The sequence below is a fragment of the Sarcophilus harrisii genome, chromosome 4 (genome assembly GCF_902635505.1).
Source record: "Sarcophilus harrisii chromosome 4, mSarHar1.11, whole genome shotgun sequence".
Taxonomy (NCBI): domain Eukaryota; kingdom Metazoa; phylum Chordata; class Mammalia; order Dasyuromorphia; family Dasyuridae; genus Sarcophilus; species Sarcophilus harrisii.
In genome coordinates this window covers 364,173,882-364,192,373 of record NC_045429.1, presented here as the reverse complement: position 1 = coordinate 364,192,373, position 18,492 = coordinate 364,173,882, and the positions used below count along the sequence as shown (strand labels likewise).

Below are 18,492 nucleotides of genomic sequence, written 5' to 3'. Positions count from 1 at the left end.
GGATGATGGGAGGATAGGGCGGTGCTCTTTCCCAAATGTGCTCCCTCTCTAAATAACGGATTGTAATTTGTAATGATCCAATTTCCGCGAATCCCTTTAAATTTTCTCTTTGCCCTGTCGGCCATGTGAAGCAAGTACTTATTTGCTAAGCAGATTCTCTCTTCCCTCCTCCCCCCCCCCCCTCCCTATTACGCTCTGCTACGAAAATTACAACTCCACTATGCACCAGCACCTAGACCAAGAGGAGGGAGGAGGCGGAAGGGGGGGAATTCCCGTGCAATCTGGGATCACGCCCTCAGCCTGCCGGCTGCCATCCTCGGCTAGATCAAGGTCAGCGGCGCTTCGGGAGTAACGGTGGAAAACCAAGAGAGCTTGGATTGCCCAAACTGGGATTGACGGCAACAGCAGTGGCGGCGGCAGCAACCCTAGGAGGCGTAGCCGGATCATCCCCACCCAAGCAGCGATCTATCAGTCAAAAACAGCAGCAACAGCAGCAATTCCACCCGCCACCCACCTCCCAGACCGCGCCTCGTTTATCTCCAAAGGATAGAAGCGTTGTCTGCTAGTAGGGCGCTGTCCAACAGGGTCCTGGTGCTGAATCCAGCTCTGCCTCAAGGCAAGTCTAACTCTTTCCCTATGCCTTCCACTTCTTTCTCTCGGTGAAGGGGCCTTGACAGCTACCTACAAGAGTCAAGGGGCTGCAGCAAAAGAGGGAGAGTGAAGAGAGGCAGGCTGCCTGCTTCCCTAGTCGGGTTGTTAAAGAGAACGCTCTGCAACTCTGGGAGGCGCTCTTGCTGATTCATCGCATATTACTTCGAGGCTTTTCCCCCGAGAACAGCGAGGTACTCATTCCAGGCCCGGGCAGTGGGATTGAAAGTAGCGGGGTGCAGGAGCCCTACTAAGGGCGGTCACTGCAAAAGAATAGAAAGAAGTGTGGACCCCAAAGTGGGGGCGGGGCGGGAAACCATGCCTCTTTGATGTCAGCTACCTTCGTGGCTACACAGTGCTAATCATCATCCCGCCCCCCTCAAACTCCCAGGGCTTCGAGCCTTCCCGCCAGCCTCTGAGCAACTGACGCCGCCCGAACCGCTATGGAAGAAGAGCTGAAGTGCCCGGTATGCGGGTCTCTGTTCCGAGAACCCATCATCTTGCCCTGTTCTCACAATGTCTGCTTGCCCTGTGCCCGCACCATAGCTGTACAGACTCCCGACAGCGAGCAACACCTGCCTCCGCCGCTCTTGCATTCTCGGGGCCCTTCGTTGCCCACCGGCTCAACCGCAGGTCCTCCACCAGAATATGAAACTGGGACCGGACCAGCCTGTAGTGGTGGAGGCACCAGCAGTAGTGGCGGCGGCGGCGGCGGCGGCGGGGTAGGTGGTGTCGTTGGGGGAGGGGATCACGCTGATAAGCTAAGCCTGCACAGCGAGACGGACAGCGGTTATGGCTCCTACACTCCCAGCCTTAAGTCCCCTAATGGAGTGCGTGTACTGCCCATGGTGCCCGCACCCCCCGGCTCCTCAGCCGCAGCTGCCCGGGGAGCCGCCTGTTCCTCCCTATCCTCTTCTTCCTCCAGCTCCATCACCTGCCCTCAATGCCACCGCAGCGCCTCTTTGGACCACCGCGGCCTCCGTGGCTTCCAGCGCAACCGGCTACTGGAGGCCATTGTACATCGCTATCAGCAGAGCCGGGGTTGTGGTACTGGAGCAACTGCAGCAGCTCTAGTTGCCCATTGCCAGCTCTGTGACCGCACCCCTCCAGAGCCAGCAGTCACGCTCTGTGAGCAATGCGATGTACTCTATTGCTCTGCCTGCCAGATCAAATGCCATCCGTCCAGGGGACCGTTTGCCAAGCACCGCTTGGTGCAACCGCCTCCGCCACAGCCGGCGGCCTCTGCACCTCTAGGTGCTGCTCAAGGAGCCCCCAGCGGCAGCAGCGGCGGCGGCGGCGGCGGCGGCAGCAGCAGCAAAAGCCCAGGCCCGGGGGCAGGAGCAGCAGGGGGTACTGGGGTCCGTAAGTTTCCCACGTGCACAGATCATGAGCTGGAAAACTACAGTATGTACTGTGTGAGCTGTCGGACCCCAGTCTGCTTCCAGTGTCTGGAGGAAGGCAGGCACGGCAAGCATGAAGTCAAACCTCTAGGAGCCATGTGGAAACTGCACAAGGTAAGCAGCAAGTCGAAATAGGGGCCAATATAGAACTGAGAGATGAACGGTTATGAAAAGGAGAGTTTGGGGATGGGGGTGGAATGCTAAGAGGAATTTCTTCACTTCTTACTTGCAAGAATGAAATAAGGAGTGAGGGCAGAGATTCGTGGTATCCACAGAAAGCTAGTTTCCACAAAGAAAGGGCTAAATCTGATCTCTAAATTTCTGAAGTGGGGTCACCGAATTCAAATTTCCTCATATAACACCAAGAAAATGCCTAACTTTTCCTTGCTCCCCTGGGGGAAAAAATATTCCTTAGTTTTTCCTCAAACTATAGACCCATAGAGTTAACTCTTTTTCCTACCTGTAGAACACTACCTTCCAACTTGCTCCCTATAAAGTTTTTACCTTCATCTTAAACTTGCTTTACATATTTCATTACTAGTACTTGTACTAGTAAATTTCTTATCCTAGACTCTCTGAAAAGTCATTTTCTTATGACTCTTGGAAAGTCATGTGCTGCAATTATGGAAATTTGAATGTCTAATCCTTTCTTCTGTGGAATGTTAAGTTTCTCAAGTAGTACTCATTTCTTCATCCTAGTAATTCTGGACAATGATAAAGGAAATAAAAGAGGATAGCTAATTCCTCACTGCCTTTCTAAAGAGAATCCTAATTGGGTGATATGTGGCTCTCACAACACACAGATAAAGGGAAAGTATCAAATGATGACATTTCAGACATCTAAAGGGAGAGGATAAAATGTTTTAATCAATGATGAGCTCAAAAAGTATCAGTTATTTAGTGGATAAAGGACCAACTTGTAGAGTTCGAAAGAGTAGATCAGCTGTTAATGACTTAGCTATTCTTAGTAATACAATGATCCAAAACAACTTGAAATAATTTATGGTTTAAAAAAATGCTCTCTTTATTCAGAAAAAGAAGTGATGATGTCTGAATACAGAGTGACGCATACTTTTAAACTTTCTTTGTTTTTCTTAAGGGAGGTATTTTGGGGGAAAGGTGTGGTCTATGCTTTCTTTCACACTCTATATTGGAAATGTTTTGCATGACTAGACATATATCATCTGTATTGAATTGCTTATCTTCTTAATGGAGGAGGGGAGGGGGAAAGGGGAAAAGGGAGAGAATTTGGAACTCAAAGTTTTAAAAACAAATGTTAAAAATTATCTTTACATGTAACTGGGAAAAATAGAATATTAAATAAAATAAATAACAAAAAGAAAAAAATAAGAATAGAGTTCAAGCCCTACCTTTAAAACATAATAATTCTATAATATGTGGAGTTTTTAACCTCTCATGGTTCCAGTCAATTCTCCAAGAGTAAAATGTAGATTAATTGCCAATATACAGTAGTGAAGAAAATTTATATACCAGGAATTTTCTATACTGTGATAAAATCACAGATGCAGACTATTAAAAAAAAAAAAAACTTTACTGTTCAATGAGAAAGGGAAGATAGCAGTAAAAAAAAAAATTAAAGACTTTTAAAAACTCCAATTTCATACTTCCTAAAAGCCACTTCCATGAACCCTCCCTTCATCATTCTGTTGAGTTATTTACCTTACTACTCACAATTCACATAGCATTTTGTTTTTTTTAACTTTCTAATTCAGTATCATACAGGATATAATACTATTGTTATCTCTGTTTCAGCCTCCCACTAGATTATAAGTTCTATGAGGACAGAATCAACCATGTCTTATTTAAATTTTGTGTTTTCCTCAAGCACTGTTTAGTGCTTGGTACATAGAAGGTATGCATAATTAATGCTTTTTCAATTACATTTTTTTTCAATCAGTTGAAACCAGTCAGGGAAATGCCTTCTTAAAAAAAAAAATTAGATCTCATAACATTTATTAAAAAGACTTTCTCCAGGTTTCTCCTACAAATCCCATGACCAGCCCAAACAAGATTGCTTTCAGGATTTGGTGAGTCAGATTGGAGGAGGAGGAGTATAATGAAATTATTCCCTCCATATCTACCAATGCAACCTGATATTGTCATAATCTTTTGTTTTCCATATCACATGTTAACTCTTATTGAGCTTGTGATTTACTACAAAGCACACAAAGATCATAGATTTAGAGATATAACAGACCACAAAAGTCCTCTTATCTAAGTCCATCATTTTACAGATGAGGAATATAAAGCCTAAAAAAAATGACTTACTCAACATCACACAGGAAGTATCAGAAATGGGATTTCAACCCAGATTCCCTTACTCTAGATCCAGAATTCTTTCTACTATAACATTCAGCTCCATATATATTCAGATTGCCTCTAACCACACCTTCCTATGGTATGCTTGTGAAATTGATTACACTCAAATTAAGACTTTACATTTATTTCTATTAAAATTCATCTTATTTGAATCACAGCAGTGATTTAGCCTAAGATCATTTGGCATCTTCATTCTGTCACTTAATTTATCCTTCCCAGCTTTATGCCATCTTGAAATTTGACAAGTATGTGATTTATGCTTTTATCCAAGCTATTAATATTAAATAGAGTAGAGCCAAGCACTCGTCTAAAGAATTCCTTAAAATTGTAGAAATGAGGTTTTTTTGAATTAGCAATCATCCAACAAGTTGTGAATCCACCTAACTATATTAATATCTTGCCTACTTCTTTCCATCTTTTTCACAAGTATAATCTTTTGTTTTTGTAATCTCAATGTCCTCGAGAAATTTTGTTAAATATTTTGTTAATATCTGGTTTAATTATATCAATGGCATTCCCAAAGATGATAGTGCCAGACTTAAAAATAACCATGAATCAGAGGCAAAAATGTTTCTTTAATTGATCATTTAGCACAGGGAAAGAACAAGTTGGTAAGCTTAGCATACTTATTTGAGAAATGTTAAAATAGCTTTGTGTTGGGTAAAACATCTAAACTATAGTGAATTTGTGTTTTAGACACAGAATACTTTACTGTAATTGTTACTAATTACTACTTTTTAATTACTAACTTTTCTGAACTGATCTTCTGGTCTTCATTTTACTTATATATTTAGTCTAGACAGTAACATTTATTTGTTCAGCAAACAGAGTTAAAACTGTCTGCATGTGCCGTTGAATAGCACTGGCATAGGAGAGAAGTATATGAGAAGAGAACAAAATAAAAGGAGAATGACAGAGAGGAAAGACATGAAGAGTTGGAATAGAAAAACAAAGGGGAAAAGAAGAGAAAGTAGAGTTAGAGGAAGAGTAGAATGGAGAATCAGGAGGCAAATGAAAAAGAAAAGAGTTATGTATGTTATGCATGCTCTGGAATGGAACCAACAATCACTATTTTAAAAATATATCCATCTGTTTGAACACAAGTGGCTGAAATTCTCTTCTCTGTATTACAAATAAGAAACAACAAGCAGATAAAACTATGATCAGATGACATGATTAAATAGGTAGGCTTTCTAGATTTAGTAGCCCAAGAAATTTTGAGTTCTAAATCCATCTTCTCTTGGAGAGTGTAAAATTCATACTTCCCTCTAAAAGTAAATCTGAGTGCTGTCTTCTAAAAAGAATGGTGGGAGAGAAAGAGTAACAATGTGATCAAAAGAGCGTTATACTTTACAAAGGCTTCAAGCTCTTTAAATAAGTTCATGAAGTATTTCAAAGGACATGGCTTGAGAGGCTTCTATGACTTGGGGAAAGTTATTTCAATGCCTATAAATTCAGTACCTGGTGGCCAATATACTGTGATGAGAGGTCATTGTGATAGGTCATTGGATGATTGATATATGGTCCTTTGCCATATTTGTAAAAATCTTTCCATTCTGATAACCTTCTAGAGCTTAAGTTCTTCTTTAAAAGAGTGCAAGGTTGGGGCAGCTAGGTGGTGCAGTGGATAGAGCACCCACCGTGAAGTCAGGAGGACTTGAGTTCAAATCTGGCCTTGAAGATAACACTTCCTAGCTATCACTAAGACCCTGGGCAAGTCACTTAACCCCAACTGCCTCAGCAAGAAAATAAAATAAAAAATTTTTAAAAGAGCCCAAGGTCATTTCCATAACATGAGACACTTGAGAGGGCAAGGAAATAATGCTTTGATGTCTTACCTCATTGAGCTAATTAATTGCATTAAGGAAAGCATACCTTTTCCATAATGAAAACATTCCTAGATCCTTTCACAACTGGCTTTATTTGCTTTAAATATAAGTGTACATAATTTAGCTCTTAACTCTAAGGATGTCTTCTCTTGCATACTAGAAGACAGAATTTTAACCAAATATCCATTGTGAAAGCTGAGTTCATTAGAAAAACTTAATTTCCTCTAGCAGGTGCCATCTCCTCCCACAATCTGATAAAAACCTTCAGAGTCACTACTAAAATTATATTAAACATAGTTATTTCATATGTGCTTCTATAAATTTAAGGAATGGAAGATTAAAATCCTGGCAGGCCTCAATTGTCTGTCATACAAAACTTTCATCAGACTTTGGCTCAAGTACTACTCAAATTTCACTTACTTGATTCTGCTAAGTATAATCCTGAGGTTACAGATGAGGCCCATATTTGGCACTTGTATCTATTTTGAGGAGAGATTGATTAGCACATTTTTCCAAAGGAGTGGAAAAAAGCTGCTGATGTCAACAAACACCTAGCAATTCCAATGAACACTTCTGACTTGAATAAAATTAAAATTGAAAAAAATTTAGGAATGAAGGGACAAACCACTTTAGAGCACATTTAGACATGGAACCCCACTTTTATGGTGGTAAAGATGAGCAATGATTTATTTATACAACAAGCATTTATTAAATAACAACTTTAAACCAAGCACTCTGATAGGTACTGTCAAGATTAAAAAAATCCCAGACTTCAAGGAACTTGCATTCTAATGGAGATGGGGAAGGAAGGAGTTGGGGAGAGAGAATGTGGACACATAGAAACAAATATAAATAACATTAAAGTTATTTCATCAACACCAGGATAGCTCTAGGAACCAAGGGGTTCAGGAGAGGTACTTAGAAACTTCCAGCCCTGTTGTGATATTTCATAGAATATCATAAATTTCTTTATAATTCACCCAGACACTTCACAGCTTGGCTTTGTGCCTGGTCTGCTAAGTAAAATTACTTTGACCCTGAATTGAAAGAGATAGGAATTGATATTTGAAACATAGTTACAAAATTCTAGATGAATGCTTCTTTGGGAGCTCTTTGGAATAAATTGAGAATAGCAGATGGTATATTTTTAATTGCCGTCTCATAGCTCTGAGACTACTGCTCCCAATGAGCCAGCACAGATACAAAAGAGTGTATGTCCTAGAAAACAGGATCTGGAGAGACAGGACCTCTGCCACAGACTTGTTTCGATACTCTGCCCAGGGGCATTTGGCCTCTGCACTTCTGTTGCCTTCTCTATTAAAAGGAATATGGCAATAATCTTTAAATTCCATGAGAAAACTTTTATGAGCCACAGTGAAGTTATTAATTTATATCTGGACTCCTGGGTTTACCAGTGCTTGGGTCAGATTCTCAGGAACCACATGAAATTTCTTTCCATGGACAAAATTACTCTCTGACAGCACTTGTAGGTCTTACAGATCTATGAAAAAATTGAAACTTTAGGCATACAGCAATGGATACTTCTCAGGGGAAGAAAAAGATATATTCATTGTACAATTTTGCTGAGAGATTTGGGATTTTAACCTGCCACGCTGATTGCTTCATGTTACCTCAGAAGTCAGCTACAAGTACCATAAAATTGGGCAGAAACCTGTCTGGACTTGCAGAGCATGTGGCAGGGCAGATTTAAGGATAATCCATTTTTTTTGTTTATCTGAGAGCTTGAAGAAGTGTGAGGCTGATATCGTGTATTCTGTGTATATTCTGTGTATTCTGGGAAGCAGAATGCTCAAAATAGCTTCTGTTCAATTTGTCATTGATTGAGAGTTAAGGCTAAATTAGCTAAAGATGAATTGAATAAACAATTATGGGCTAAGTTGTGATGGTTTTTAAAATTTACTTTCTTTTCTTTTATTATTTTTCTTTTTCCTCCTCTTCTTCTTCCTCCTCTTCCTTCTCTTCTTCCTCCTCCTATTTACTGTGCTTCATGTAGAAAGATGATATTTGGGCTGTATCTTGAAGGAAGACAGGGATTCTATGAGGCAGATATGATGAATATTTTTTAATTATGGGAGATGGCCAGTGCAAAAGAAGGAAATGAAGTATCATTTATGAGGAACAATGAGAAGACCAGTTCTATATCTCAGACTACAGAAGATAGAGTAATGTACAATGAGGCTGGAAAATTGAGCCAGGAATAGATTGTAAAAACTACACATAGGAGTTTATACCTTTTCACAGAGGCAATAGGATCCCCCTGGAATTTATTGACTATATAAGTATTATGGTCAGATCTGCACTTCAGGAAAATCACTTTGGCAACAGCAATGTGGAAGATGGACTGAAGTTGGTAGAGACTTGGAAGGGGGGTCAATTAAGTGACCATTTCAATAATCTAGGCAAGAAATAATGAAGGTCTAAACCCAGATGGTAACTTTATAAGTAGAAAAAAGAGAATGATTGTGAAAAATATTGTAAAGAAAGTAGAAAATATGAATTGGCAATTGATTGAATATGTGAGATGAGGGAGAGTAAAGAGTTGAGGAAAATGCCAAATCTACAAATCTGAAAGTTTAAAAGAATAATTTTTACCTAAAATAGAAATACAGAAGTTTGGTGGAAGAATGGGGTTAGGAGGATAGCTAATTTGTTTCTGTTTTAGACACACTGAGTTAGAGACACCAACAGATATTCAACTTGAAATGTCTAATAGGTAAATGGTTGTGTGGAATGAAGCTCAGAGGACACTGGAACTGAATATCTAGATCTGGCAATCATCTGCTTAGAGATTATAATTAAAACCTATAGGAAATGATTAGGTCACTAAGACAGTGTATATAAAAGAGAAGAGTAGGAGGTCTAGGACAGAGCTTTAGGGGACATCTACTGTTAAGGGATATACTATAGATGATGGACCAGCAAAAGAAAATGAGAGGGAACTGTCAGGTAATTAGGAAGGAAATTAGGAGAAACTGGGGTCCCAAAAACTTAAAGAAGAAAGATTATCCAGCAGAAATGGTGGTCAAAAATATCAAATATAGTCCAAAGCTAAAAGAGAAAGAGAACTGAGGAAAAAAATATCAGATATGGCTACCTAGAGTTCATTGCTAACTTTGAATAGTACAGTTTCAGTTGAATAATAGGGCTGAAAGATTATAAAGGACTGAAGAGTGATATGAGAGGAAATAGAGTCAGTGAGTATAGACTTTTTCTAAATATATCTGAGAAAGGGAGCAAATATGGAGGACAATAACTTGAGGGGATGGCAGGATCTTAAAAGTCTTCAAGTTTTTTAGAGGGGTGAGACTGGGTCATATGTGAAGGCACATTTGAAGAAATTAGCAAATTGAAAGAGATTAGTGGTTAGAAAAAGGAGTAGTCTTTTGGAAAAGGCAAGAGAGGATGAGATCAAAGGCACATGTAAAGAGGCTAACCTTATTAAGGAGAAGGGCCATCTTTTGTCAGAGACCAGAAATAAGGAGGAAAGAGTTGGGGATGGTGTCAAGGGGTTTCAAGATGAAGAGAAAGGGAGAAGAAGGAGTTAATAGCACATAGTCTCAATTTTCTCAGAAAAGTAAGAGGTGAGGTCTTCCTCTGAGACAGTGTGAGAAACAGAGGTGTGGGAAGCTTGAGGTGAGAAGAAAAGATTTGAAATAGTTTTCCACAGAGAATCAGATAAGAAATCAATGATGGAGGAATAAAAGGATTGCTTTGTTGCAGTAAGATCCTAGTTGAGAGGATGATTTCAGAAAGGCCTGGAGAGACTTACACGAACTGATGCTGAGTGAAATGAGCAGGACCAGGAGATCATTGTATACTTCAACAATACTGGATGATGACCAGTTCTGATGGATCGGGCCATCCTCAGCAACGAGATCAGCCAAATCATTTCTAATGGAGCAGTAATGAACTGAACCAGCTATACCCAGAGGAAGAACTCTGGGAGATGACTAAAAACCATTACATTGAATTCCCAATCCCTATATTTATGCACACCTGCATTTTTGATTTCCTTCACAAGCTAATTGTACAATAATTCAGAGTCTGATTCTTTTTGTACAGCAAAATAATGTTTTGGTCATGTATACTTATTATGTATCTAAGTTATATTTTGGTATGTTTAACATCTACTGGTCATCCTGCCATTTAGGGGAGGGGGTGGGGGGGTAAGAGGTGAAAAATTGGAACAAGAGGTTTGGCAATTGTTAATGCTGTAAAGTTACCCATGTATATATCCTGTAAATAAAAGGCTATTAAATTAAAAAAAAAAAAAAAAAAAAAGATCCTAGTTGAGGTTATATAATGTGAATTTGTGGTGAAACTAGACAGCATACTTGTGTGACTTCCTACAGATCTATTCACTAGCATGTGGGTAGCATTGGAAATGATGCATGAGGAAAAATTTGGGGTAAATTGGCAAAGTATAAACCTTAATGGAAGAACAGGACCAGCAGTTCGGGAGTAGATGACATTATAGAGTTTTGACTAACAATAGGGGAAGGAGGAAAGTGAGTCAGAACAGGGCTGAGAACATGCTAAATGGTAGAGAAATGAGAAGATTAAATGAAGGTAGAGAATACATTTAGGAGAGATGAGGCAGAGAGAGACAGAATGATAAAAGATGATGGTCAGATGTAGGAATGTTGCAGTTTCTAATGAAGGAATGGAACACTGTTGTAATCTTTACAAAGTGTTATATTTTAAAGAAGAAGATCACCACAGAACACTTATGGAAATAATGATATTCAGGGTATGACAATTTCTAGGAGTCTGATAATTACAAGTAGCCAGATGTTGCAGTGGTTAGAGCTTTGGACCTGCAGCCAGGAAGACATGAATTCAAATTTGGTCTCAGATATTTTCTAGCTGTATGACTTTTAACAAATCACTTAATCTCTGTCTCAATTGTTCCAACAGTAAAATAGGGATAACAGCACTTTCTTTTTAAAGTTGTTGTGAAGATCATATAAGATATTTGTAAAGCACTTAGTGTAATGCCTGGTACATTACAGGCACTTAGTAAATGCTCATCCCCTGCCCTTGATGTAGATCAAAAGTGTCCTAACATAGCAATAGAGTGTAAAATATTGAGGCTCAATATTTTGGAATATAAACATCTTTACAATGCTATATAAGAGATGTCTATTTCTATCACTCCTCAAATAGAGTAACTCCAAACCCCACTTTCTGAGTTTGATTCATTCAGTCCATTAAGTTTTCATTTATAGGCAACCTCCACAATTATATTTAAGTCCTCTAAGGATCCTAGAGGTAACTCTGTTTAACAGATATTCATTTTTTCCTATTTAACACTATTCCATCTGACATCGTAAAGAATTAATAAAGTGCTTGTGAGCTTTTCTATGTATATAATTAGTCACTCAAAAGGTAATGCATCTATATTCTGTGATATTTACATAGTCACTCATAGATCTTAAATATTATTATTTTCTTAACAAAATTATTTACATTAATATATTATGCAAATAAATGATAAAATTCATCATAACGCAGATCACATTCTCTCACCAATGCACTCAGGATCATCTATGGTGATGTGCAAGCATACACCTACAGGAAACCAACAGGAAAACATAGGAGGGAGAAAGGCTTATGTGTTTAGAATAACATAACTCTGAATTACAGGTTTCAATGTTATCAGTCCATTCAAGAATATCTGTATTATTTGAAACCGCTTCACTACTTACCACTTGACTTCTTGTCATCTTTTATCTGGGGAAATTATCTTCCATACTATAACATAGCATTTATAATATCTTTCATTAACCATTACTCTTAAAAGAATATTGAAGTCTTAGCTTTTAATGTAAATTGAAATTATTTTTAAGTGAGATAACTGAAAAGTTCATCAAACTGACTCTTTTTTGCTATTAAGCCAGTCCCAACACAGTTAGTCATTCATTCATTTGGTTTGTCTTGTTCAATTGGTAGGGAACAACTATATTGTTTAGGTTGACTCTTTAAGCAAACCCACCAGGATACCAAAGCAATTGCAAAGACACCTCTGCCTTTCCTTCTTAAGCCAAACAAGGTAGCAGAGTCCTTATGAAAAGTTATATATCTTGTTCTATGTGGTGATTACTGGAGTCAGTGAAGTCAGTTCTCTCTCTTACCAATCAAGAGTAGCTTACTTGATATTTATCAGCTGAAAGTTTTTAATTGCCACAACTCTGACAAAGCTTTCTTTTATGTCTCTTTCCCCTTTTCATCCTTTTTTCTTCTGTTTAGATTCTTTTTTTCAGTTTTCTCTAATATTTCTTCTTAAATAACTATACTTAAATGAGAGTCTTCTGATTCTCAGGGACTCACCTTTACTTATTTATTTTTTACTTTAAAACTCACCACTCCCCAAATTTTCCCATCAAATCAAAGGTCCTTTTAAAAAAATCATACTTTAGTCTACTTTTTTTCCCTTATAATTTCTCACTTTTAGTTTTACTCACTTTCATCATAAAACAATGTATACAAATTAGTTACTGCTCATTATCCTTTGCAGCTCTGCAATTGAATAGGTTTCTTTACCACTTTAGTGCCCTTGAAACTATATTTCTTTACATTTAAATTTTTCTAGTTTTTAAAAATCAATAAAAATATCTTTCTCTCCCTCTTTATAACATTAAACTATGTCAGTACAATCTTACATCACTATATATTGTTGAGAAAAGGATTTAAGTTTTCTCATCTATACTACATTATTTCCTGTCTGAATACCATCTAAAAGCCATTTTTTCATATAGACATATTAACAATGTATATTAAAATGAAGCTCTTTTTCTAATCCTATTAGGGTATCACAATGGGTTTAAAGATTGAGGAAATGGGAGGGTAGAGAGTATGAAAAAACATCACCGTGGATGTTGAAGACTCTTAGTATAAGAGCAAAAATTGGTGAGAGGAAAAATAGTGATCCAGATGTTGAACTCCCTGAAAAAAAAGAAAAAAAAATGACATAGTGACATATACAAAATTTCTTCCAGGGCTAAATTGTCAAATGAGTACACTGAGGTGAGAAGTGAAGTTACTTTCCTAAGGATACACAGGTAGTAAGAGGCATAGCCCCTAATTATTGTAATAGCGTCCTATTCTGAAATGATCTGACTAGGGTATAGAACCTCCTGAGTTGTTGATCTTATCACCTTCCAAGGGTTCAATTATAATGTCCATCTAAGAGATTCCCTGATCTACATATTCATTCCAAGTCTCTCTCCTGAGCTACAACCACATTATCTCCAACTGCCTCTTGGACATCCTAAATTGCATATCCCCAAACAATTTCAAACTCATCTAAAACATCTAATCTCTCAAGAGAATCCAATCCCTCAAGAGAATCCAATCCCTCAAGAAATGATGTTAAGGTGTACTAATGATCTGATCATTCCTATATATCTAATAAGATGAAGATAAGACTTTATCCAATTCAGATAACCATGCCATTGTCTCTTTTTCAAGCTATTAAATATGCATAGTCTTCTGGGGACTACACTAAAGCATTAGGGATACAAAGAAATATAAAAACTGAAGGTTCTTACATTTTAATTGGGAAGAGAACATGTAAACAACTAGGTTTATATATATATATATATATATATATATATATATATATATATATACATATATACTATAGAATGTAGATAATAGGCAATCTGAAAAAAAAGGCATTAGAAGACAGAGGAGCAGGGATAACCTTTTACAATAGATGGGATTTGAGCTAAATCTTGAAGGAAGTTCGGGAAACTATGAGGTAGAGATGAAAGTATGGCAGATAGCCTGTACAGAACTACAAATAAGCCAGCATTGCTGGAATGCAATGTGTATATAAGAAGTATAAGACTGGAAAGATGGGAAGAGAATAAATTATGAAGACTTTTAAATTCTGAAGTAGTTTAAATTTGATTTTGATCCTGGAGGCAATAAGGAGCTACTAGAGTTTACTGTGCTCGTGCATATGTGTTTGTGTTTGTGTATGTGTGTGTGTGTGTGTGTGAGAGAGAGAGAGAGAGAGAGAGAGAGAGAGAGAGAGAGACAGAGAAAGAGAGAGACAGAGACAGAGATAAAAAGACAGAGATATTGACAGGGAGATGGGAAGATCTATACTTTAGAAAATTGGCAGCTGAATGAAGGATGATTAGTGTGATACTTGTTAGTGAAAATACTTGAGATAGGGAAAACAGCTATTTTAGGAATGTGGTAAAGAGATGATAAAGGTCTCAACAAGAGTGGTGGTTTATGAATAGAAAGAGAAAGAGATAGATAGATTAAAAAGGTTAAAAAAAAGTAAAAATTAGATGGATGGATGGATGGATGGATGGATGTGTTAAGATAGAAATGACAAGATTAGATAAACAGATTGAAAATAGGAGATAAATGAAAGCAAGGAGTCAAGGATGACACCAAAACTGCAAACATGGTTCACTGAGAAGATAGTGATGCCATCAACAATGGCAGAAAAAGGGAGAAAAGCTAATGACCTCTTGTTTTGAACATGTTGAAATTGAAATGCTTATGGGTTATCCAGTTTGAGATTTCCAAAAAGCAATTGGAGATGTGTACCTGTGACTTAGGAGAGAGACTAGAGCCATATAGAAAAAGATGGAAATAATTTACAAATAGATGATAATTGAATCTGTGGAGACTGATGAAATCAGCAAGCAAGAGAGTATATAGAGAGAAGAAAAGTAGGCCCAGGATAGAGCCTTAGAAGATACCCACAGTCATTGGGTATGACAGATAAAGAATCATCCATGGAGACTGAGGAGTGATTGAAGAGATAGAAGCAAAATCAGGAAAAAATAGCATCACAAAAGCCCAGTGAGGAGGTAGTATCCTGGAGGAGAAACAGCAGATTCTGTGTAGAGAGGTTTAGGATGGATGAGGAATTCTAAAGTCATCAGATTTGGTAGTTAAGAAATCACTCAAATCTGAAGATAATGCTCATTTTAATAATGGGGTCAGAAATCAGGATGTAGAGGATTTAAAAGAAAATATTAGAAGAGCAAGTGAAAATACCTATAGATGGTTCTTTTAAATTTGGTCAGGAAAAGAAGTAGATATTAGGACATTAGCTAGTAGGAATGGTATAATCAAGTGCAGATTTTTTGAAGATGGGAAAAACATAGGCATATTTGTAGACAGGACCAGAAGAAAGGGAAAGATTGAAGATAAGCAAGAATAGAAATGATAGGACAATCTATTAGAAAAGTCAGGAAGGATGAGATCAAGAATGCATTGGAATGAGTTGACGTTACCTAGAAGAACTACCTCTTCAGGTAAGATTAGATGCAAAAGAAGAACTAGTGATGAATGATGTTATATGAGTAATGGGGGATGAGGGAAAGAGAAATAGGGAAACTCTTAGGAAATGGCTTCTATTTTTTTCCCAGTAAAGCACATACATAAAGTCTTCAGCTAGGAGGGTGAGAAGGAGTACTGGGGAAGGCTTAATGAAAGATTAGTTTGGGACAAGGCTTTGGAGATTGGGAAAGCAAATTGATTAAGGGGAAATAGAGTGTTTGCTTTGCTGTGATGAGGGCCCAGTTGAGATTAAACAATATAAATTTACAATGAACTCAGTCAGCATTGTTTTGTGATTTCCTCCAGCCCTGCTGAATAAGGGGAATAAGAGTGATGAATACAGATGGTGGTAGCAATTCAAGGTTGGAGTTTGGCAAGGGGAAGATAGGACAAGAGAGCGAAGGATTTTTTATGACCATACCAATCACATCCTATCATCCCAATCAAGAAGCTGTAGGGTGTGATTAGACAAGTCCTTGATATTAGTTTCTTTAAACTTCTTATTTAAGTTGACATACTGACATTAACAAATTGTTCACCCTCCACAAAATTCTATCCTTATAATATGTGTCCACTATAAAAATGTCAAAAATTTAAGATTGCTGAAAAGAAGACACAATCAATTAGTATTTATTAAATATTTACTTGGTATCAAGCAATATGCTAATACCTGAGGATGCAAAGAAAATAAAAAATAGGGTCTCTGACTTCAGCAAATTCATACCTTAATGAAGAAGACAACATACAATCACCTATAATAATATAATGATTTTAGTAGAATATATGTTTATATATAATAATAATTTTATTTATAATAAAATATGTATACAGTGCAAAAGATGGGTAATCTTGGAAGGAAGCCATCAAAAGGGTATGAGAAAAACCTCTTGTAAATGATGGGACTTGAACTGAGTCTAGAAAAAGCAAAGAATCCAGGATATAAAGTAAACTCAATGAAAAAATACAGAAGCAGGAGACGGAAATGACATGAGGAACAGCAAGTAGAACAGTGTTATTAAATCAATGCAGATGGCAGGAATTAGTATAACACTGGAAAGGCAGAAAGAATTCAGATCATAAATGATTTTGAAAAACCAAATGAATCCTGGAGGAAGTAAAGAGATAATGCAGTTACTTGAGCAGGAAGGATGACATCATCAGACATTCATGTTCGGAAGAGTAATTTGAGAACAATGTGGAGGATGGACTGAAAACAGGAAAGATTGGAGGAAGTAGACAAATTGGAAAAGAAGATCCTAATAAGACATTATAGGAAGGCCAGGTCGCTTCTCAAGTCGTTTTTGCTAAACAAAACTGCTCCTCTGGAAGGTAGAGTTTTTAAAGTTCCAGTTTGGATTAGGATGTTTAAGGCTATTGTTGAAAAATGGCTAATCTTCATAAGAATAAACTGAGTAGACACAGAGATAGATGATCTTTGGTATATAGAAATAAATGCTGGATCTAGAGTTAAATGGCATGAGTTCAAGTTCTGGTTTTGTGCCTTTTATCTCTTTAACCTTCAACAAATCACCCTGCCTCTCTGGGCTTCAGTTTTTTCATTCATAAGTTAACAGAAAATAAGATGACCTTGGAAGTCCCTGCTAGCTCAACATCTACTATATTCTTGGGGAGAGAGGGCTTTCTAGTATCATGTCTGTTCAATGCCTTATTCATTTTGAATTTTCATAAGTGTTTTGGTAATGAAGTTAAGGACAAGGTGATAAATGAAATTACATTTACTTTGAAATCAGAAAGGATTATGATAAGTAGAAAAGCGTAAGAAGCAGCACAGTAGCAAAAGAAAGAAGAATAAGGAAAGCATTTTTTATTTTGGTTCTCATGGGCTGCTCTGAAGTCAGGAGAACCTAAGTTCAAATCTGACCTCAGACACTTAATACTTCCTAGCTGTGTGACCCTGGGCAAGTCACTTAACCCCAACTGCCTCAGCAAATAAAAAAAAAAGAAAAAGAAAGAAAAGAAAGAAAGAAAGAAAAAAAGAAAAGTCTTGGCAGAAGGGCTAAACCTAGTTGAAGGTAACTAACAGGCCTCAAATCCATCCGTGATTTAGGGTAATCCCATGCTATCCCAAACATATGAAGATTTCCCCCAGAAGAATGGATAGATGAAAACAAGTAATTCTGATAGCCATGAAAGTAGCTGAAGCAGGCACTGTGGAGCGCCTAAAGCTTGGTCAGACATCCAAAATACAAAAGTCATTCACTGCATCCTAGTCTATTGTCAGTTATACCTATTTTTGTCTTACCATTAAACTACCATGACTTTGAAAAAGAAAATGAGATTGATGACTCTGCAACTCTGTCTCACTTAAGTCCAATTCTTATGCATATCAAGACTTCACTATGTGGCGACATCAGTGCTTTTCAAAAACAAAGGATGAAAAACAAAAACCATAACTATTGACTGTTTTGATCATATCATTTATGAAGTGGTGGAATAAATAGCAATGGATTTTATTTAGACTTAGACTCCAGTTTATACTCAAAACAGCATAGGAACATTACTAGTATCTTACCCAGTGCTTGTCTGTGGAATAAATTAGGTAACATTTCACTAGATAAGGAAAAATAAAGTTTCTAATGTGTTAGAAAGCAGCACTAGAAAAAGGAAAATTTGAATTAAAGTTGAAGTACTAGGGTACTAGCCCTGAATTTCCAAATCCTGCTGTGATCAAAATAAATATTTTCTCTAGATATGATCAGTCTGGGATAAACGTGCAAAAAACCCTATCTCAGAATAGTCTTAATTTCAATTACCTTCAGGAGCATTCCCCATTTGTCATGGAGCAATTGCACTTCCCTCAAATGGAAAGGCTCAAAAAATTATCTTTGGGAAGGTTAGACCTCTCTTTAAATGATATAGCACCTTGACCTTGCCACAGAACCAGCTTGGAGCTAGCCTTTTTTGTGGTGGCAGAATAAGCA

The 18,492-nt window shown here is 37.6% G+C and overlaps 1 protein-coding gene across 1 annotated transcript in view; it reads left to right on the top strand.

The window, feature by feature from the left end:
- Window positions 1-208: 208 nt before the first annotated feature.
- Window positions 209-18,492, top strand: part of TRIM67 (tripartite motif containing 67) — a 70,387-nt gene continuing 52,103 nt past the window's right edge. Inside the window, exon 1 of the mRNA XM_031966885.1 lies at window positions 209-2,162. Within this exon, the coding sequence (XP_031822745.1) occupies window positions 1,092-2,162 (1,071 nt within the window). The 5' untranslated portion in view covers window positions 209-1,091. The remainder of the gene's footprint in view (window positions 2,163-18,492) is intronic.